We start from the raw sequence: 23,183 nt of genomic DNA on the forward strand, positions 1-23,183 counted from the left end.
TAAGTGCAGGAGTGACTTTCAGATTCCTGTTGGGTGTCTAACTCCTCCTGACGCCCACTCTCTCACCCCTGGGCCTATTCCTTCTCACCTGCCTTGACTCTACCTCTGCCTCTAAATTAGTCCCAGGATGGCCCCTCTGATGGCAAAAGGTGCTCTAAGTGGATGGAGAAACCCTGAGTTCACATGGAGCCTGACCACATCCCCCTTAAACAGCAGCTACATGGCTGAGACTTCAGGAACCCATCTCTACCAGCAGATGCTCCCTAGCCCACAATTTGCCCTCCCTGAGATGTGGGTGGGGGAACTCTCCCCATAAACTCACCCATGAGTCCTGCCGACCAAGTAGGGCTCAGTTGCAGCCCAAATGCATACCCCTCTCCCCACCCAGGGCCACTGCAGGCCCCAGGCCAAGCAGAATGTCATGGTCAGCAGTCTTGGATGCGAGCCCCAGGGAGACAAGAGCTACTGTACCCATCCTGGCCAGGCAGCCCATTCTCATACACCACCAGACTTCTTGACACCTTGCGGTCTTTGGCAGATGGAAGCTCGTCACCATCTTCTATTCCCTTGAGAAATACACACACACACACACCAACATGAGCTGAAAGGGGCGGCCCTCTGGGGAACTGCCAGATGCTCCAGTCTAGACCGAAACAAGAGGAATAACCCCTTCCACCCAGGAGAGCTTGGGAGGGCCCTGGGGAGCCTTCCAGGGGTCAAGATCCCCACTTAGAAGATGAAGGCAAGAAAACCTAGGCAGGCACAAGAGACACAGGCAGCGAGAGGCAGAACCAGGTTTGAGCACCGGGAAGGAAATTCTACCCATCAGGGGTCATGGATAAAATGAAAGCCTCTAGAGTGCATGACCCCTCCCCTTGACCCAAGTGAGGGTTGCAGGCTGCCAGGCTCAGCCCTGATGCCCACCCCAGACCAGCTCACACCTCACCGCCTGCCAACTCACCTGCTGTTTAATAGCTGTCATGACCTTCTGCAAGTCATGGGATGGAAGAGACTGCTTCAGAAATGCATCAAACTTTGTGTTTGACATCAAGATATTCACCATCTTCCGGCCGTAAAACCTGCCATTGGAGAAAGATCAGGATGAAACAACAGCCACAGGAATGCAATATAAATTTGCTTTACAGCTTTGCATAATTTTTATAATTATAGTAAGAGAATTTTTAATACTTTTTCTATTGTGACAGTAATCCCAACTCAGAATAAACACTGACCATAATCCCATTACCAGAAGAAAACCACTATTAAATTTTTATATTATTTTATTATAGTCATTTTCTACACATATATATTTTTAGTTGATAACAGAATGTATATACAACTTTTACCCAGCTTTTTTTACTTTATCATGAATCATCTCCCCATGTCATCCTTTTTAATGGCTAAGTAATATTCTGTTGGATGGCTACACCAAAGTGTATTAACTTTTTTTCTAGCATGAGACATTTAGAAGTCTGAGAAAGGGTGTGGTGGGGCAATCTAGGAGGGAGGGGTCAGCTCTACCTGATGAATAGTGGTGGTAGGGGGGCCCCATAAGACAGTCTACTGGACCTGCAAGAGTGCAGTTGGAGAATAGCAGGCGGAGACCAGACCCAGGAAGAGAACAGGATAGAGAAGAAGGAAGGTAAGACGCAGTTGAGGGAGATGTGAAGGAACAGGGCTTGAAGCTGAGGAATGACCAGATTTGCACTAAAATCGAAATGTCTCAGGACTTCCCTGGTGGTGCGGTGGAAAGGAAACCAGGAAAGGAAACCACCTGCCAATGCCAGGGACACGGGTTCGATCTCTGGTCCAGGAAGATCCCACAGGCCGAGGGCAACTGAGCCGGTGCCCCACAACTCCTGAGCCGGCGCTGTAGGGCCTGAGAGCTGCAACTGCTAAGCTTGTGTGCCTGCTGCAACTACTGAAGCCCGTGTGCCTAGAGCCCGTGCTCCGCAACAAGAGAAGCCACTGCAGTGAGAAGCCTGCACGTCACAATGAAGAGGAAGCCTCTCTCCTTACAACTAGAGAAAGTCCACACAAAGTAACGAAGACCCAGCACAGCCAAAAATAAATACATAAACAATTTTTTTTTAATGTCTCAGGCAGCAGTGTGGAGAATGGATCTTCCAGGACCAGGCCGGGGTCCAGGAGACCTATTAGGAGGTCACTATAATAATCCAGGCAAGAGATGCTAAGGCCTGACATAGGCAGGAGGGTGGGGTTAAGTAAGGATGATCAGATTCAAGAGATGCTAAAGAAGATGAAATTGAACGATTTGGCAGCTGATTGGAGGTGGAGCCTGAAGCATCCAGAATTATCATATTCACTCAATCTAAAACTTCATTAATTGTAAAAATGCACAATTAATTTATTTACAAAAGAAAAACAGAAAAGGAAGACATGGGCAATTTCCACTGCCTTCAGTGACACGGCCCCACATGTGAAAGCCATCCATCCTTCTACATGCTATCTCAGAAACACAAGTAACACTTCTTGTGGGGACTGCCTTCCTTCCTTAGGTCAGGTAAAGTACCAAATGGTTGCTTTGTAAGAAACTGTGGAATCTGGGTCTTTCCTTCAATGATGAATGTTTGCATTAATATCGAATTTATGCCCCAACACTCTGTTTCCATGCCTTTTCTCATATACAATAACTCTTCATTTCAATGCCAAAAACAGTGTAATATTTCTAAAGACATTTTAAACAACGATTAAACTCAACAATTCTCCACAGGGACTTCTTAAAATAAATATAAAAGGCTAACCAGCAAACAAAGTCTCATAATGTAGTTCCTACAACACAGACAGTAATTCAAAGGTTTATATGATGAGCAACGAGCATCAAGTTTGCAATTGTGTAGATAGTAAAACCAAAGTCTTAATTGCTGCCTGGCCAACAACAACTGTGAGATGCCTAGGATTCTAAGACATTAAAATGTGCAGGGAAAAATGAAGTATAACGTCCCCATTTTTAATCTCAGATGACTCAGTAAATAATAGTGACTTTTAATAAGAGAGGGAACACAGCCAGAGAAGCAGCCTTCAGGAGAAGGCAGTAAATTCATTTAGGATGACAATGGGACATCCCAATGATGGGTCCTGGGGAGGCATCAGAGACATGGACGGATGCTCAGAGAAGGAGCCGCCTGGAGGCAGACACAGGGGAGCATCAGAGTTTCACTGTGACTGGAGCCACAGGAAGTAATGGTGTCGCTCAAAGAAAGCTGCAAGGCGGGGGTGAGGACTGAAGACACTCCTGAAGCCATGGGCATCCAGGTGAGGGGGGAGATGGGGGAGAAAGACACAGAGGAAGGAGGAGAACCAGGGAGTGTGGCACCATGGAAACCAGAAGCATAGGGTTCAAAGAAAGAAAATGAAGTGCAGTCAATGCCATCCAGTGTGAGAGAGAGGTCGGCAAGGGGTTTAGATCTGGAGAGGTATTAGATCTCAACGTCCCTTCCCCCACCCATGATGAAGAACAAACCAGTCAAACCTTCTATTCAATACTTCCCTGACAATATTCCTCCCTTCAGTAGATGGCCCTTTCAGTCACCCCACAGTTCATCTGAAAACCTAAGTGTCATCTCTGATTCTTTTTTGAAATCCTCACCACCAACCTGCGATCAGCTCTGCCTTCAAAATACACCCCAATCCACCCTCTCCCTCTTCTGCAGCCTCCAACATGACTTGCCCAGATTCTGGGGTAGCCATCCACCCAGCATCCCACCTGCACCCTGGCTCCTCTCCCCAACTATCAATCCTCCAGTGGTCAGAGAGACTTTTTTCAAAAAAAGTAAAAGACTAGCAAAGATATCAAAAAGCACCCAAATGCATTAGCAATCAGGGAGGAAGGAAAGAAGCAGTAGTGACCTAGAACTTCTATCCACTAGATGGGTAAAAATGTGAAATCCAGACATTGCAAGCTTGTGAGGATGTAGGCACCTCAGGGGCAGGGGAGGAGGGGCCTCCCTGGTAGCTCAGACAATAAAGAATCTGTCTGCCATGTAGGAGACCTGGGTTCAATCCCTGGGTTAGGAAGATTCCCTGAAGGGAAGGGCAACTCACTCCAGTATTCTTGACTGGAGAATTCCATGGACAGAGGAGCCTGGAGGGCTGCAGTGCATGGGGTTGCAGTCCTGAGGCGCAGTCCTGTGGGAGTGCATGAGGAGGGTGCATGCGTGCAATGCCGCCTTCCCGGCTACACCCTGGGACAGCCCATGTGAACGCACTGCCTGGCACACAACACAGAACACAGTCTGGACGTGTCCTCTGGAGCTGAACCAGGAGTGGTGGGGGCTTCAGACATAACACATCACGAACTGAGAAGTATGATAAATGACCCCAACTCCAGCTTTTAGAGACTTCTACCAAAATCCCAACCCCTGACCCATGAGGCCCTCCCCGGCCTGGCCTTGCTTCCTCCCCAGAACTGCCCACCATTCCCCTCATTCACTGTGCTCCACGAAGCCTCGCCTTCTCATCATTCAACACCCAACTTAGCCCATCCCAGGGGATGTACCACCTGCCTTTGCTGGGACTCTTGCACCCCAAATCCTCAAAGAGCTGGGCCCTACTAGCCAATCAGTTCTCAACTCAAATGTCACTCTTTAGTGAGATATCCCTTGACTCTCAACCTAAAGTAGTCCCTACCTAGTTCTCCATTACATTTTTGTTTTGCCCCTTATCTGTGTCTAAAATTGTCATAATTATTTACTTGTTTATTATGCAACTAGGAGGTAAGATCCAAGACAACGGGGGTCTAATTTTTCCTGTTCACACCTGTGCTCATAGTAATGAACAGAATGCATATCGCATATCTCTTGAAAAAAATGAATGAATGGATAGCTTTATAGGGAATGGAGCCTACTTCATGGGCATTTACCGGGACAGAAACTAGAGCAAGACTGCAGTGGCTAGAGGGGGAGTGAAAGGTGAGGGATGCGAGGCAGATGGTAGGGTTGCAATGGCTAGAGAGGGAGTTAAAGGTGAGAGATTGGAGGTAGAGGGTAGTGGCCATTCCCTGAGCGGGCCTGGCTCTGGCTGTGGTGGTGTGGAGAGGTGGGATGACAGCTGCAAGGAAAGGACACAATTTTGTCCATCACTGTCCCTCCCCGTGGCCCTGGGGAAGCTGAGCTGCATGAGCAAGACCCTCAGGGTGGCCGACGGCCTTGTCTGCCCTGGGCTGGCCGGGTCAGCCGTCCCCCAGGCCCTGCATTACCTGGTGTCCTGGTTGGAGTCCTGGGCCAGTCTCACCAGGTTGTGCACCAGCATGTCTGTGCTGTCTCTGGTGCCTGAGAGGAGCTTCTCGGCGCCTACCTGCTCCAGGACGACCGACAGGTGCTCGGCAGTGCACTTCCGGACCAAGGGGTTTCGGTGGCTGAAAGGAAACACAGTCACAGGCAAGGGCTCAGCCAAGGAATGGGGTTTTGGGTGGCGGTCGGGGGCATCCCCAGACTGGCACACATGGACCTACAGTTGTGCCTCCATGTTTCATGCCACAGGGGGCTCCCAATTTTGTCCCTCCAGGGCTCAGGGGAATCTTCAAGGAAGAGCAGTCCCTTCCTGACAATGGAACTGAAGCCACGTGACGTCCCCAGGCCCACCGTGTGCCCACTACCCCTGTGCCTTCCTGAGCTCATGTGCTGCCTTTGCCTAAATTCACTTCTCACCTTTTCTCTACCTAGGATACCCTACTTCTGCCTTCTGAGCCCCCAGACAAAACTAGTACTTTCTGGGGGAGAAGGGCACTGTCCTTTGTCCCCTGGTAAATACAGGAGTACCCCAGGGTTCCCAAGGATCAGACACTAAGTCTTCCTCTCAACTGAATCCCCTGTTCCCCTCTGGCATGGTGACCCTTCAGCACTTCGTGGGCATTTACTGTGTGTTCACTGAGCTGAATTGAAACAGGAGGTGGGATAGGAGATCAATGGGTGATTTCTAGGGGAACCTGAAATCTTACAGGAGGAACCCATTGGGATGTCACCTCTTGTGCATTCAATGTGTCCACAGTCCATTGCATTAGGTGACACTGGCCCCTTCCTCCCCACTGGGGACCATTCCAGTAGAACACAAAGGGAGACTTCCCTACTCCATGTGGCCCAGGGACCAGCGCATTAGCATACAAGTCAGAATCTGCACTTTAGCAATATCCTGCTGCTAAGTCGCTTCAGTCGTGTCTGACTCTGTGCGACCCCGTAGACGGCAGCCTACCAGGCTCCTCCACCCATGGGATTTTCCAGGCAAGAATACTGGAGTGGGTTGCCATTTCCTTCTCCAATGCATGAAAGTGAAGTTGCTCAGTCGTGTCCGACTCTTCGTGACCCCATGGACTGCAGCCTACCAGGCTCCTCTGCCCATGGGATTTTCCAGGCAAGAGTACTGGAGTGGGGTGCCATTGCCTTCTCCAAGCAATACCCTAGGGAGTTCCAATGCACAGCCTTGTTCCAGGCTCCCATGGTTCTTCCTGACAAGAATCAATTGGCTCGGTTTACCATGAGCACACCCTCCCTGACAGGCTCTGCACTAGACACCTTTGAACCAGGGTCTCCTCAACTCCACAAGCTAATTTCATCATCATCTTGCAGGCGAGGAAGCAGAGGCATGGGGAGGAATCCAGAAAAAAAATACAATTGCTTTCTCCCTAGTTAGAAACAACCACAATCAGCACTCAATCAATGTCAGGTGAGACAGGCGCTTCCCCTACCCCTCTTTCATGAATCAATTCCTGTACTCTTCCTAACAATTTTATTATTATCCCTGGTCTCCTTTTACAGATGAGGAAACAGAAGCTTGGGGGAAGTTTAGTAACAATCCAGGCTGAGAACTTAGGTAATGTGGTTCAGGAGTCTGTGGGCAAAGGCCTTCTAGCTATGACAGCTCACCCTGGGTTCTACCCAATAGGCCACCCGGGATAACGGTCAGTGACTATCTTGTTGGGGCTGAGAGTTGTGTCACCCTGTGGGAGAAAGGGCTTGGGGGAATGCTTCTGGTTTTGCTGTTGGTGTTGGTTTTTGAAAAGAGCAGATCTGGCTGCAGAAGGGCTCTGACAGCAGCCTGTCCCCTCCTCCTCGCCAGAAGGCCAAGTGGGGCCAGCTAGAGCAGATTTTGTGCCTTGCTCTGCTCACGGCCCAGATTTCATCAGAAAGAAGCATCCCTCCCCTGGGTAGAGTGAGACTCAGGCCAAAGGCTGCCTCTGCCGTCCCATCTCTGGGGACAGTACCACGGCTACTTCAAGCTCCCCAGTGTTGAGCACAGAGTAGCACCCGTCCCTTCCCAGCTGGTGCCTGGGACAGCTACAAGCTGCCCTCATTATCCCCAGCCTGGCCCAGGAGAGGCTGGAGAGAGGTCCACCGGGGAGGAGGGGTCTTTCTCCCCAAGGGAAATGCTTGAGGCACCTGCACCATCTCCCTGCTCTGCCCCTACCCAGCGCCTCTCCCCTTTGCCTCACCTCCCCAGGCTGCCCCCCCCTCAGGTCCCCACGTACTAGATGCCCACGGAGGTGAGGGCCACCAGGGAGCGGGCAGGGGTCACGTGCTCCACCATGGCCCCCAGGGACCGGTTGGCTGCCCTTTGGATGAACCCGCTGGTGTTTGCCATCTTCTGGAGCAGGCAGCGGGTGATCTCCTCGGCCTCCTGGTCCATGTTTTTCTTCAAGGCCCGGAAGAGGTCTCCCAGCGTGCTGATGGCCAGGCGGGACACCTTGGAGCGGAGGTTGGTGACCTTGGAGAGAGATGGGCGGGGATCTGCAGGACTGCTGGGCCCTGCCAAGGGCTCCAACACATAGGAAGGAGGAACCCTGCACCAGCCCTCCTGTGGCCCACACCCTCACGCAGGCCTAGGCCTCGCCAGACTGGAAATGGAAACCCTGCAGTAGCTCTGGGCAAAGTAGTCTCATTTTTAAAAAACATCATTACTTTTGTTATCATCATAATTATCAATCCTCCTATTATCATTATCATCTGGAATTTGTACAACACTTAGTCTTGAAAGCACTTCTACAATTAATGTTTAATTTGATCTTCACAAGGCCCCCCAACGGGGACAGTCTACTCCCAAGGACAGGGGGCATTGCCTCTGCTTGTGATAAGATACATCTTATTGCCCATCTGGGCCCGCCCTTAGGCCAAGCCAGCCCTAGCCTCACAGGAGAAAGGATTTGGGAAATGTTACAACTGCCCACAAGTTGGAGATCTAGCCCAGAACACTCCATCCCTCCTCAGGTATTCTAAGTACAGAGGACAATGCAGGGCTGTGACAGATCTAAATACCCAGAGATTAGAAATAAGGAAACTCTGGGCCTCAATTTTCCAGTCTAAGAAATGGGTGTCTAGCTCCCACCTCTGTGGCTGAGAGCAGAGAAATAAGCAGGGATGCCCTGGGAGCCACGGACCCCTCTGCAGCTGCTGTGTGACCGGCACTGGCAGTAGCACCAGGGAAGGGGGACTGGCTGGGGGTCCAGCAGAGCACACGGGGCACGGGAGCCCTTACCTCCCCGGTCACGGCCAAGGACACATCATGTAGCCTCCCGGTCAGGACCTCCGAGTGACAGGCTGCCAGGCGCTGGATGCTCACCAGGCCCCTCTCCTTCATCTGCCTGAGAAGCAAGTCCAGGCCCTGTCACAGGTGACTGGGGGAGGGCACTCTACACAGGGCGCCCACACGGCCACCACCCTCGCCGCAGCGGGGAGGGATCTGATGGCATCAGCGGCAATGTCCTGGTGTCACAGCCAGGCTGAAAGGCCAACAGCCCAATACAGGCCATTTTACGGGGTCCATGACCCACCCCAACCCAGGATAGAGGCCCACCCCCACAACCCAAGCCTAGGCCACCCACAGAGCCTGCGCCTGCAAGAGAAGGCTCTTAACATGAGGACTGAAGGAGGCCTTCCCACAAATGGGACCTCAAGTCATCACTTTGCTCACGACCAAGACTGGTGGCGCTAGTGGTAAAGAACCTGCCTGCCAGTGCAGGAGACATAAGAGATCCGGGTTCAATCCCTGGGTTGGGAAGGTCCCTTGGAGAAGGGCATGACAACCCACTCCAGTATTCTTGCCTGGAAAATCCCGTGAACAGAGGAGCTTGGCGGGCCACAGTCCATAGGGTCACACAGAGTCAGACACTACTGAAGCGACTTAGCACACAGCACACAAGACTGTGTGGGGGAGGAACACCGGAGCGGGATGAACTTGACTTAGAGAAAGGAAGGACTCTGACCTTCCTCAGGTCCCCATGGAAGCGTTGCAGAGTCAGAATGTACTTCCTAGGCCTGGCTCTGGGGCACCACAGAGCCACACACAGGACTGTTGGCAGCCCGGGACAGACGCTGGCCATGGGACTCACACACAGTCCCCTCCCCCCATCTCCGTGGGACCAGGGTCTGCAGTGGGGGAGAGGCACGGGGCAGGAGCTCCTATGCAGCCCCACCCCACCCCATCACAGGGTACACGGGCTGTTTCCTCACCAGTCACTGCTCTCCAGGCACTGCAGGGCATCCACCAGCCCCAGCTCAGGGTTCGAGAAAGGCCTCAACTCCCTGAAAGCTCGAAGATCCGTCTCTTCCTCCTCTTCTTCCCACTCAGGAGACCCCAAAGTGAGCACCGCAGGTAAGGACTGAGCTGTGAGAAAACGAGAGGAGCAGAGTGGTTCACCCAGAAGACCTGAGGCCTCCACAGCACGGCACTGAAGCCACCTTACTGAGAAAGGGAAGACGGGGTGGGGGGTCTGCAGGCTGAATGGACTTGTAAGGGCTAGAAGCCAGGGTCTGGGCTGCACTCCCTGGGGAACCATGGAGACCACCTAACGCCAACCTCTCATTGACCGTTTTTATCCCTACCATTGCTAACCTGATTATGATAAACACACTGGCCTGTGATAGGCTGCTTAATGTCACGTAACCAAGCCCACCCCCCGCCCCCCCATCCTGCCCTTGTCTGTGGCTGGAGGTGAGGCCAGCAATTCTATGAAGGAATGACTCCCTGGCTCTAATCTTGTCTCCACCCAGGAGCCTGTGTTACAACTTCTCCTCCTCCTTCTCCCCAATTCTCCATCCTCTGGTGAAGCCAGGGTCCTCCCGACAGTCCCTTAGCTCCTTCATTAACAGAGCTAGGAACAGAATCCAGATTTCTCACTTCCCGCCTAGTTCTCTGCAGAGGTTCATCTTTACGTGGCTTTCACAATGTGGTACCCAGGAAGTCCAAGGCAAGACTGAGCTGAGGGGTAGTACTCTCCTTAAAGCCAAGACACAAAGACCTCATTCATTCTTGGATTCTCTTCTCAACTTTGCCAATGGATCAAGAGTCATCAGACAAAGTCTAAGTCCCTATGGGCCACCATCACCTTGCGTGATCTTGGGTGACCTTGGGTGACTTTGAGTCTCTGGGTCTCAGTCTGTTGTCTATAAAAGAAGTAGCTTAGATTAGAAAGATCAATGTTTCCCAAGTACCAACCATTCAGTTACCACTTCCATAGGTTTTGGGGTTTTTTTTTTTGCCATATCTCTTAAATACTTGTACCCTTATTTACTGGGTATTTTTCCTTCAACTCCCTTTTCAAAGGCTGCTGCTGCTGCTGGAGAAGGAAATGGCAACCCCTAAATAAGTTTATTTAAGGGAAATGTATATCACTACCATAATTTGTAAATGATTGTTTGTCATAGTGTGTGATAAATATTTACAGTCAGAGTAAAAGAATATTATAAACTCTCGCTACAAAGTGGCAGTCAGATTCTGATGTTTCTAGCCAGGAAGATCTCTTTGTTTAGAAAGGAAACTCGAAAGTCTTAGTAAGGGGTTAAAAATTAGCACCAGATTAGGGCTTTCTACTTGATGGTATCAAAAGAATAGAAAGAGAATGAAATAGAAAGGTGAGCCGGTATTATTTCTAGCACCCAAATGATGCTCTATTCTCCCACCAATGTGTTACAATATCCTATACTTAAAGAAACTCTGAACCAAGTTGGTTGTTTTCAAATGTTCTTTTGTAGCAAAATCTTTTCAAATGAAATCCCACATAGAAACCTAATATGCCAAAAGAGGAGGCAAAATAGACCCTCCTTTGGTAGAATGGGGACAGGGCCTCCCCTTGTCCCTTGGCACCTTCCTGAGTGTCCCACAGAACCTTCAGGTCCTTGCATCCCAGTCTGTAACCAGCCCTGTCCAGCCCTGACATTTTATGAGGCAACAAGCCCAAGATTTTCCCAGAAGCCTTTTCTCCTCTTCTGGGTGTTTCCAGATATTTCCACAGAGGCTGTTATTAGCATCTGTGATCCTGGTGCTCTGGTGGGTCCTCTAGGACATGTCACACAGGTTGGGCACACCTGTCCAGCCATCCACAATTCCCTTTACAACAGGGCTGGCCCATAGACTCACTACTGTTCCTCTCTCTGGCAACACCAGGCTGCCCCCTGCTCTATCAAGGGCAACAAGCAGAAGCAGAGCAGCAGAGGTCACCCTTGCCAGGCCCCTAAGCATCCAAGACAGCATACCAAGAGACGGATATGTGCCCCCCACGAGTTAGTCTGGGCCCCACCTGAAGCATGGCGGGCAAAGCTGGGTTCCTTCTTGCTGATGGGGATGCTGGGCAATGAGGCCCGGCTGGCCCGCTTCCTCAGGATGACGCCGAGGTTGTTCCTGCGGGGGCTGCTCAGCCCGGTGGGCACAGACAGGGTCCCACTGCCCCGGAGAGGAAGGAGGCCTGCGGAGGCAGAGAAAGTCCTTGGACAGAGCCGGTCCTGCCTGGCCCCAGAGCCCCCCTTTGGAAATGGGCCCATCGGTGAACTACAAGAGAGCAAAGGTGACTCCCTGTCCAGTCTCAGGATGTAGACTGTGTAGATGGGAAGTGTGGAAATGTTCTCTTTTTGGCCCAGGTATTGGTAAGAAGTGTCCCCAGCCTGAAGGTGCCTTCCCCAAACACCCAGTACCTTCCTTCATCAAGGTCCTCCGGGAGCCCAGGCTCTGGGAAGTGAGCTCTCTGTCCCTCTCCGGCTCCTTTGCCCTGCGGAATAACTCCATCTCCTTCATCTGCTTCAGCTTCATCTTCTCCTGGGCAGACCTGGCAATGGTGACCTGAATCTGGCACAAGGTCAAAGCAAACTCCATCACCTTGCGGACCCAATTGTGCTTTCTATACCTTCTTCATTCATTCAGTCATCAGGAACATGAGTGGCTCCTGGGTGCCAATAGCTGTTCTGAAAATGATCAAAAACTCAGAGGCCTTGCTCCCAAAGAACTATGTAGAGTGGTGAGATGGCAGCAAACAGACCAGCCTCTGATGTCAGGCAACCATGCACGGGAAGGAAAGTAAGGGACACAGGGTGATGGGGTTTGTTTCAGGTAGGGCAATCTCAAGGTGGTGACATTGAAGCAGAGACAGAAACAAAGTGAGGAGCAGACCCTGAGTCTGGGGGCTGCTGGATGTGGCTGTGAGCCCCGAGGAGGACACTGGTTGGTGTGCCCAGAGTCAGAGGTGAGGCAGGACACAGGTCGGGAGTGGTGGGTGTGGGGCAGGAGCCACAGAACACTGGCCCGGTGGTCTCTGGTGGGGACTTGGGCTTCTCCTCTGGAGGACACAGCAAGTCACTGGAGGTTCTGAACAGAAGAATGACATGATCTGATTCCCTCTTTTTTTTTTCTTTTTGTTTTCCTTTTTTTTTTTTTTTGGCTGGGTGTGGGGATTCTCTAAGTATTGTTCTTTATAACTTTTTATTTTGATAAAATTAAAGATTCACAAGAAGTTGCAAAAATAGAACCAAGAATTTCCAGGCAGAACTTATAAGATAGCCGGAAAAATGAAAGAAGGACCGGATTCTGGACAAGTTCAAAAGTAAAGCCCACGGCTTTGGCTGATACATGAGGTGTGGGATAAGAGAGAGACAGGAGGTGGGATGGGGCTGCGATTTGGGGTCAGAGCAGCTGGAAGTCTGGAGTTGCCTTTTACTGCCATTCACAGAGAGGACACTAGGAAAAGGAAGTTTTGGGGTCGGGTAGATGAGAATTCAACAGTTAAAATCTTGGATAAGGTAAGTTAGAAATATAACTAGAGACCTAGAGGGCTCCCAAATCTCCCTCTCCAGCCCAGACCTTCCCCTGAACTCCAGGAGCTGTTAAATTATATGACTGCATTTATATAGCACTGATACTCAACATCTGCATTTAGGTCTCTAGTTATATTTCCAACTTTTTTCTATCATTTTTCCGGCTATCTTAGTCTAAGTCCTGCCACGTGGAAATTCTGGTTCTATTTTTGCAACTTCTTGTGAATCTTTAATTGTGTCAAAATAAAAAGTTATATAGACGGGGGAGCCTGGTGGGCTGCCATCTATGGGGTCGCACAGAGTCGGACACGACTGAAGCGACTTAGTAGCAGCAGCTGCATAGAGGTGGTACCTAATGCCACCATAGGTCGGGTATCAGGTTACAGCAGTCAGTGTAAATAGACAAGATGCTAGAGGTGTGAGTTCTGAGTGCCATCACATAGAGGTCAGGAAGACAAGGAGGAGCCAGCAAAGAAGGACCAGGAAGGATGTAACTGATGTAGTCAGAGAAGCAAGAAAGAAGCAGCCCTCATTTCCAATCCTTGGTGGGGAATTCAAGAAGGATGAGCCACAAAAGCTGGCAATGGGTCAAGTTGAAAGAGCACTGTGACTGCTGCTCACGGGAAGGTGGATCCACCAGTGCCTCAATGGGGGTGATTTCAGTGGGGCTGTGGGGACTAAACCTACTGGCCCACACTCAGGAGAGGACTGGTAAAGAGACAAGGCAGAATTTTTGCTTCGGTTTGGTTTTCTTAAGATGAGAGAGAACTAAGATACTGGTGGGAATGATCCAGTTTCAAGGAAATTATTGTTGATGCAGGAGAAAGACCAGTGCTAGAATCGGGATGTCAGATGGATTGAGCTCGAACATTAGGAGAGGGAAGTGAGCAAATGGGCTGCTTGAGGTTGAGATGATGGCAGGGAAGATGTTATTTGCAGTGCCAAGGTCTACGGTATGACCATGGGAGTGAGTGGCTAAGGTGGGTAGAGGATGAGATCATTTCATGGCCCTGAATTTTTCCTCCTTTGCCCCATGGTCTGTCACCACCGCTGGAGAGGGAGGATGTGGTAGCTGGACCTTATCAGCATCACTGGATCCCACAGCACATGCACATAGCAGGCTTTCAAGATACGTTTATTGCACTTTTATATGTCTGTTTTAAAGGAAGACCATAACAGTGACTCTGCATGTATGTACGCATGCATCCAGATAATCACGATGGTGTGATCACTCACCTAGAGCCAGACATCCTGGAATGTGAAGTCAAATGGGCCTTAGGAAGCATCACTACGAACAAAGCTAGTGGAGGTGATGGAATTCCAGTTGAGCTATTTCAAATCCTGAAAGATGATGCTGAGAAAGTGCTGCACTCAATATGTCAGCAAATTTGGAAAACTCAGCAGTGGCCACAGGACTGGAAAAGGTCAGTTTTCATTCCAATCCCAAAGAAAGGCAATGCCAAAGAATGCTCAAACTATCGCACAATTGCACTCATCTCACATGCTAGGACAGCAATGCTCAAAATTCTCCAAGCCAGGCTTCAACAGTATGTGAATCTTGAACTTCCAGATGTTCAAGCTGGATTTAGAAAAGGCAGAGAAACCAGAGATCAAATTGCCAACATCTGTTGGATCATTGAAAAAGCAAGAGAGTTCCAGAGAAACATCTATTTCTGCTTTATTGACTATGCCAAAGCCTTTGACTGTGTGGATCACAATAAACTGTGGAAAATTTTGAAAGAGATGGAAATACCAGACCACCTGACCTGCCTCTTGAGAAACCTGTATGCAGATCAGGAAGCAACAGTTAGAACTGAACATGGAACAACAGACTGGTTCCAAATAGGAAAAGGAGTACATCAAGGCTGTATATTGTCACCCTGCTTATTTAACTTATATGCAGAGTACATCATGAGAAACACTGGGCTGGAAGAAGCACAAGCTGGAATCAAGATTGCCGGGAGAAATATCGATAACCTCAGATATGCAGATGACACCACCCTTATGGCAGGAAGTGAAGAACTAAAGAGCCTCTTAATGAAAGTGAAAGAGGAGAGTGAAAAAGTTGGCTTCAAGCTCAACAGTCAGAAAACTAAGATCATGGCATCCAGCCCCATCACTTCATGGCAAATAGATGGGGAAACAGTGGCTGACTTTATTTTGGGGGGCTCCAAAATCACTGCAGATGGTGATTGCAGCCATGGAATTAAAAGACGCTTACTCCTTGGAAGGAAAGTTATGACCAACCTAGACAGCATATTAAAAAGCAGAGACATTACTTTGTCAACAAAGGCCCGTCTAGTCAAGGCTATGGTTTTTCCAGTAGTCATGTATGGATATAAGAGTTGGATATAAAGAAAGCTGAGTGCGGAAGAATTAACGCCTTTGAACTGTGGTGTTGGAGAAGACTCTTGAGAGTCCCTTGGACAGCAAGGAGATCCAACCAGTCCATCCTAAAGGAGATCAGTCCTGGGTGTTCATTGAAAGGACTGATGTTGAAACTGAAACTCCAATATTTTGGCCACCTGATGTGAAGAGCTGACTCATTGGACAGACCCTGATGCTGGGAAAGATTGAGGGCAGTTGGAGAAGGGGATGACAGAGGATGAGATGATTGGATGGCATCACCAACTCAATGGACATGTGAAGTGAAGTGAAGTCGCTCAGTCGTGTCTGACTGTGACTCCATAGAACTATAGCCTACCAGGCTCCTCCCATGGAATTTTCCAGGCAAGAATGAATACTGGAGTGTGTTGCCATTTCCTTCTCCAGAGGATCTTCCCCACCCAGCGATCGAACCCGGGTCTCCTGTATTGTAGGCAGACGCTTTACTGTCTGAGCCACCAGGGAAGTCAATGGACATCGTCGTCGTTAAGTCACTTCAGTCGTGTCCGACTCTGTGTGACCCCATGGACAGCAGCCCACCAGGGTCCCCCATCCCTGGGATTCTCCAGGCAAGAACACTGGAGTGGGTTGCCATGTCCTTCTTCGATGTATGAAAGTGAAAAAATGAAAGTGAAGTTGCTCAGTCATGTCCGACTCTTAGAGACCCCATGGACTGCAGCCTACCAGGCTCCTCTGCCCATGGGATTTTCCAGGCAAGAGTACCAGAGTGGGGTGCCATTACCTTATCCAAGTCAATGGACATGAGTTTGGGTAAACTCCAGGAGTTGGTAATGGACAGGGAGGCCTGGCGTGCTGCAGTTCATGGGGTTGAAAAGAGTCGGACACGACTGAGAGACTGAACTGAACTGAATGCATGCATGCTCTGTCCTGTCTGACTCTTTGTGATCCTATGGAGTGTAGCCCACCAGGCTCCTCTGTCCATGGGACTCTCCAGGCAAGAATACTGAAATGGGTTGCCATTGCCTTCTTCAAGGGATCTTCCAGACCCAGGGATCAAACCAGGGTCTCCTGCAACTCCTGCCTTGGCAGATGGATTCTTTTACCACTGGGTCATGTAGGAAGCCCAATGACTCCCCAAGTTTCACTAAATTCATCCAGACTAGGATCTGTATGAATCATCTGGATCAAGGTCACCTTAGAAGTACAAGGTATTTGTCAGCCTGTGAAACACAGCATTTGGCTGATCTGCCTCTGAGTCAGCTGCCTCTAGGTTGCTATCTTGGGTGCTGGTTCAGATTACTTGGTTTGGTTCACCTAAGCCCTTCTGCCATCTCCCCCACATCCTGCTTCCTTCTGAACCATGTGTGACCTCCTCCTGTCCTCGCCTCCTCCCTCAACCCCACCCCTCGGGTCCCTGCTGTACTCTCCCCTTCACCTAGGCCCCCTCACCTCTGTCCTTTTCCTCCTTTCTTTCCTCTCTTTTCTGCCATAGCCTTCACCCCAACCCATCTACAGGTTCTAGCCTTAAGGACTGGAGCAGCTGCCTCGGGTTCCTCCTTGCTCTCCTCAAGCCAGGCCCACACTTGCGTGTTTCAGAAGCATGTGTGCCTTCAGCCAGTGGTGTGCTCTGACCCCAGCTTCCTCTCCCCTCGCTTTCCAGGTACCTTGGTTTCACTCTCCTTCTGGTCCTCTTCTTTTAACAAGGGGTGAGCTTCTTTGGCATGGCTGAAGGAGAAGGATGTCAGCATCGGAGCAGACTGAGATAAAGGCAGGGCAGGCTTCTCAGGGGCAGCAGACCTGTCTCTGACAGGCGGGATCAAAGGTTTTGGCTCTGAAGAGTGGAGAACAAGAGTAAAACTGAGGACACCCAGCACCCAAGAGCAGCAGCCGCTGGGATTAAGGCTCTACAGCCCTGGGGTTGGTATAACATGCAACTGTCTAAGCCCTCCACCCTCAGTGCTTCTCCCCTATGCTGCCTTAAAAGGGAAGGCACAGGTTAAATTCACTCTACAGAGCAGCACTGGGAGGAATAGAACAGGCTGCCTAAGGACCAACACCCTTCCCCTTTCATGCATCCATCCTGCATCCATCTATCAACAGTTACTGCACACTTTATTCTAAGACTGGGGTGGGGTGGGGTGGGGTGGGGTGGAGAGGAGCGTGGGCAGGAAATAGGGGCAGACCTGTTATCTAAGAGGTTTAAGATATTTCCTGAGAATGTAAGTCTGTCTTAACTGGGAGGCATGTGCTTCAGAAAGAGGAAAAACAAAATGAGCCCATTGATCATTATACACTACCATGCTCCTGTCTGAGACTGTAACACCACAGGAAAGAGCCAGAGGACTAAAGCCAGCCCAACGCTCTCATTTTACAGATGGGAAAGTTGAGACCCAGTGACCTTCAGATGCTCTTATGATTAATAAAATTCAAATTCATTTCCAAATGACATCAAATCCATAGCATATCTTTGTCATTCCATGTTTTCCCAATTACCAGACTTTAAGAGCATGTTTCTTGTTTTAGGGACAGTGTGGGGGTAGGTCCATTAGTTTTCCTTTAATGAAGGCAGCGTTAATCAGGTTCTCCTGCTCACAAAGTTTGGAGTTCACTGGCCTTGAGAGAACTTGCAAATCAGGGCTCCTCTGGGAAGAGGGGCCACCACCTGGGGCTGCCTGAGGCTGGAAAGGGTATAGAGTCTGGGGATCTGGCAGGGCTCCTGGGGACCCCCAGATCTCTGTCCAGCCCCTGCCTTCTACCAAAGATCCCTCCTGGGAGAAGACTCCAGAACCAAGGGGGAGGAGGGGCGAAGCCTCTGTCCGCCGGGAAGTAAGGCAGGGCCAAGGGCATAGGCGCCCAGATACCAGCTCACCAGAGCAGGGACTGCAGGCAAGCCCTTAGCTTCAGACACTACCACGTGAGCCCCGACTACATGCTAGACGTGGTGCCCACATTGGGCAGTGTTGTCCTCTGCCGACAGCTGGAAGGTCAGAGAGCTTCTTGAGGACTCTGCCAGTTTGTAGCCCCCTTTCACCTATGCCTCCAAGAGACTCCCTGGAAAGCTTTGTCCAAGCAGCCTGGCCCCTGCCCCACAAGGACCTGGTTCTCAAGTGACAACCTGGTGGGGCAGACAGGGGAGTAGCTCTAGGCTGGCGTCCCCTGGCCCAAAACCCCTTCCAGCGCTCTCAGGAAGCTCTCAAGGGACGCTGGGTGCCCGTGTGTGTCACACTGGACTGCCCCAGCTCACCCTGCCACAGCCCGGCCAGAGAGGGAAGACTGGCCACAGCAGAGGTTTCCATGCCAGGCCTGCCTCTCAGGCCCAGCTGGGCATCCTAACCCTGGGGCCTCATGGGCAGCAGCCTCCCCCTGACCAACTAACCTGCTGCTGAGCTGATTACAGGGTGACCTGCCCGGAAGCTGGGCAACAGTCCACCCGCTCCTGCCAGTCAGCACAGCAGCTGCCGCCAACCCCCCTAGGCCTGTGGCCCAGGGTACTCTGCCCATGTCCCCTCACTCGACCTTCCATCCTCCCCACGAATTAGGTCATAGGCTGGAGAGCCTCTCTGAGCCTCAACCACCTGCCTCACTGCCAGCCCAGCTGGCTCTCTTCCCCTGAGGCTGAAACCTCCTGGGATCAGCTGACCAAGGGATTCACGGGATGCAGTTTAATTTCTCACTCTGTCTGGAGAGGAATCCTCTATTCGCTTAGATCCATGCATCTCCTGCATTGGCAGGCGGGTTCTTTACCACACCACTAGCACCACCTGGGCAGCCCAGGGGCAGCCATAGGATGGGACAAACCCCACCTTTGGAGCCGCAAGGACCTGCGTGCTTTCTGTGCACTAAGAAGGTCCATCTTGGTGAACCTCAGTGCACCCTTCCTCCATCAGATGGGACAGCACCGTCTCTCTCAGCTGGGTGATCATGAAGCAACCTATGCTGGTGGAGGGTACCACAGAGCAGGGGCCACCCTCCCTGGGACCAGGGCGACTTCTGCTTCCCCTTCCATGAAATGAAGGCAATGAGTCTAAGAGCACCCAGATCTCCTCTAGCCCTAATTCCAATCCCATGATCCAACCCAGGAACCAGAGAGTCAAATAACAAATGGAAGGGTGCAAGACGAGTACATACCCAGAGATCTGGGGGTCTTCTCCCGAGGCCCATGCTCCCAGACCAATCTTAAAAGAATGGGGGAGAAAAAAGCACCATGAGAGATGGCAAGCAAGAGCTCCTGCTGCGCTAGCTAGCAAGCAAGAGCTAGCTCCCAGGCTAGCTCCAGGATGGGGTGACAGCTGAGAGGGGGATGAGACAGAGGGGGCCGTGGGTGCCTCTGTAAAGAGGCTCTTGGCCAGGTGTTCATGGCAGCAGGAGATGCAGCTCCTTCTGGACTTGAGAGCAGGCTGACCAGCAGGCTTGGTCCAGACAAAACTCAGAACCCTGTTTTCTTGCTGCATAGACCATTGATTTCCCCAGGAAGCCAGCCTCCATGAGTAAACCACTCAGTCCAACAGGAAGCCCTGCCCCTGCTGTGTGCGCAGGAGATGGGGGTGAATCTCCTCCCACCTCAGGACAGACTGACTTCAATCCTCTCCCAACTCGGGAGACCCACTCCTTCTCTCCTCCAGGGTCGAGGGAGTGACCCCCTTTGCTGCTGATGGGAAATCACCACTGCTTTGTAGGAGACGTTCAGTTCAAACTGAGCACAGGAAGGGAAGATGAGGCATTCCTGGCACTGGTTTTAATTGCAGTTTTTAAAGTAAACAGTACTGTTTACTCATTTGTGCATGCATGTTGCTGCTTCAGCCAGGCCCAGCTCTTTGCAGCCCCATGGACTGTAGCCTGCCAGGCTCCTCTGTCTATGGGATTATCCAGGCAATAATACCGGAGTGGGTTACCATACCCTATTGAAGATGTACCATGTACAAAGCACTGTGTAGACACTGGGAATACAGCATCACTAAGACAGGTGGTGATGCATGGATGGGCCTTACATTCCCAGGAAGACCAGATATACATTATCTAACATGGACTTTTCTCTTCTCACTGGGAAATGCATAGACAGCAGAAGGCTCTGGGGGGGGTGACAGGGTGACAAGCCACGAGAACTGGGACACGACATCCTGTGCTCTGGCCTCAGAGTGTTCACTCAGCAGGGTGACCTAGGCTGGAATGGCCGGAGGACAGGCTGTAGGAGAGCCCACCTGAGTGCCTGCCCAGATATAGGGTCCCTAAAGTGGAGAGTGAAAAAGTTGGCTTAAAGCTCAACATTCAGAAAACAAAGATCATGGCATCCGGTCCCATCACTTCATGGGAAATAGATGGGGAAACAGTGGAAACAGTGTCAGACTTTATTTTTTTGGGCTCCAAAATCACTGCAGATGGTGACTGCAGCCACGAAATTAAAAGACGCTTACTCCTTGGAAGGAAAGTTATGACCAACCTAGATAGCATATTCAAAAGCAGAGACATTACTTTGCCAACAAAGGTTTGTCTAGTCAAGGCTATGGTTTTTCCTGTGGTCATGTATGGATGTGAGACTTGGACTGTCAAGAAGGCTGAGTGCCGAAGAATTGATGCTTTTGAACTGTGGTGTTGGAGAAGACTCTTGAGAGTCCCTTGGACAGCAAGGAGATCCAACCAGTCCATTCTGAAGGAGATCAGCCCTGGGATTTCTTTGGAAGGAATGATGCTAAAGCTGAAACTCCAGTACTTTGGCGACCTCATGCAAAGAGTTGACTCATTGGAAAAGATTCTGATGCTGGGAGGAGTTGGGGGCAAGAGGAGAAGGGGACAACAGAGAATGAGATGGCTGGATGGCATCACTGACTCGATGGACGTGAGTCTCAGTGAACTCCGGGTGTTGGTGATGGACAGGGAGGCCTGGCGTGCTGTGATTCATGGGGTCGCAAAGAGTCAGACACGACTGAGGGACTAATCTGATCTGACTGAGGGGACCGTGGAGGTCAGGGGACCGGAGGTCTACAGGAAGGGCCAGAGCCTGGGCCAACCAAGACTCTGAGTTGCTCTGTGGGACAGGCACAGCCTCCTAGATCAGGACCCCCAGGGAGGGCCTGTGTGGCTTGGAGACACAGGCAAACACCCCAGGGCGCCCAGCTAGGGCGCTAGGTCTTTGCCATTGGAACCCACCACTGCCCAGCTGTGCTAACAGGGCTTGGGCAGAGGTGAGCTGGGAAGTCCCTTTGGTGGTTCTGGCTAGGCACAGAGTGGGTACAGGGCACCAGTAATCATGGCACTGCTTCCTCCCTCAGACCCAGCCATCTCCGGCTCCTGGCCCACAGCCTCGCCCCTTTGACCTCGAGCTGGAGGCTGTTTTCCCTTCCCCTCTGAGCAGAGGACGTGGCCTCAGAGCACGTGGCTCAGCCTCCTTCAAGCTATGGACCTTGGCAAACCTCTCCTTCCCTTCTCTGCTGCTGCTAAGTCATGTCAGTCGTGTCCAACTCTGTGTGACCCCATAGACGGCAGCTCACCAGTCTCCTCCATCCCTGTGATTCTCCAGGCAAGAACACTGGAGTGGGTTTCCACTGCCTTCTCCAATGCATGAAAGTGAAAAGTGAAAGTGAAGTCGCTCAGTTGTGTCCGACTCTTCATGACCCCATGGACTGCAGCCCACCAGGCTCCTCTGTCCATGGGATTTTCCAGGCAAGAGTACTGGAGTGGGGTGCCATTGCCTTCTCCGCCTTTCCTTCTCTAGAGACCCATTAGCAGAAAGGACAGAGGCCAAGGTCACCCACACCCAGAGAGCCTTCACTTTTGTCCACACAGCGTTCTAGCCCCCTCTCCCTCTTCTGAACCCCCACCGTGACCTGAGGCGGTCCCACCAGGCCACACGAAAATGATGGGAACAGCAAAGCTCTACTGCATCGACAGTCTTCTCCATGCACCTGGCCAGACATCTGAGCATCTACCAGTGTCCCCAGCAGCACAAGTTGAACCCACTCACAAGCTGCCACCCCAAGGCTCCAAAGCCTGCCTCTCCTCCTAATTCCCTGTCCTGCTGAAGCCACCACCATCTGTCTGGCTGTTTATCCAGTAACTCTGGCATGGGCCTCAGCTCCCTACCTGTTTCATCCCACATCCAGTCACCAATCCCCTCCCCCACTTCTTCACTTTCCAAGCCCCTCTGCACACTGACCACTGTAGACCAGGGCCCCACAGCCTCTGCCCATTCAGGTGCCCACAGCTTCTCCCTGGATCCCTGAGGCAACCCCGACTGTGTGCACAGCCCATGCCACACTGCCGTGGCCAAAGTGGCCTTCCTAAATCAGATCTGACATCACTTCCACACCAAAAAGCCCCCAGTGGCACCTCACTGCTTCAGGGTAAAGCTCACGCTCCTCAGTTTAGCACACGGGCCCTTCAGCCCTGCGTACCTCACCCCCCGTCACACACAGATACAGTGCTGCTGGAAAACTAGCCATGCCCTAAATGCCTCAGTCAGTCATCCTTCCCAACTCTCCCTCTCTCCATCTCACAGACTCTGCCTCAGCCTTCAAAACTCAACTGGCCTCACCTCCTCTGAGAAGTCTTCCTGGCCTGATTGAAATAATTTTCCACAGCGATCCTCAGAATGAGAGGCAGCCTTCTACCTTAGTGTTTACCTCACTGGGACTTTTAGTCAATGGTCTGCTGGTAAATTTCCCTTATGAGGTCCCAGAACACAGGGAATGTCTTGTTTGGCTTTGCTTTCATAGCGCCTGACACAGTGTCTGGCACAGAGTGGTTCTTAACAGTGACTCAATGGATGCACGGACACATGGACAGACAGACAGATGAAGGATGGATGAAATG

General features: G+C 51.1%; 1 protein-coding gene across 1 annotated transcript in view; it reads right to left on the minus strand.

Annotated features, from left to right (window-relative positions):
• TOGARAM2 (TOG array regulator of axonemal microtubules 2) overlaps positions 1–23,183 on the minus strand; it is a 59,378-nt gene that overhangs the window by 16,414 nt on the left and 19,781 nt on the right. Inside the window, exons 7-16 of the mRNA XM_070798944.1 lie at positions 19,506–19,552; positions 17,042–17,208; positions 11,919–12,069; positions 11,528–11,692; positions 9,462–9,615; positions 8,488–8,593; positions 7,484–7,719; positions 5,219–5,377; positions 962–1,079; positions 472–566 (exon numbers count right to left, since the gene is read on the minus strand). Coding sequence (XP_070655045.1) covers positions 472–566; positions 962–1,079; positions 5,219–5,377; positions 7,484–7,719; positions 8,488–8,593; positions 9,462–9,615; positions 11,528–11,692; positions 11,919–12,069; positions 17,042–17,208; positions 19,506–19,552 — 1,398 coding nt within the window. The remainder of the gene's footprint in view (positions 1–471; positions 567–961; positions 1,080–5,218; positions 5,378–7,483; positions 7,720–8,487; positions 8,594–9,461; positions 9,616–11,527; positions 11,693–11,918; positions 12,070–17,041; positions 17,209–19,505; positions 19,553–23,183) is intronic.

This window comes from Bos indicus, chromosome 11 (assembly GCF_029378745.1).
Source record: "Bos indicus isolate NIAB-ARS_2022 breed Sahiwal x Tharparkar chromosome 11, NIAB-ARS_B.indTharparkar_mat_pri_1.0, whole genome shotgun sequence".
In the NCBI taxonomy this organism is placed as follows: Eukaryota; Metazoa; Chordata; class Mammalia; order Artiodactyla; family Bovidae; genus Bos; species Bos indicus.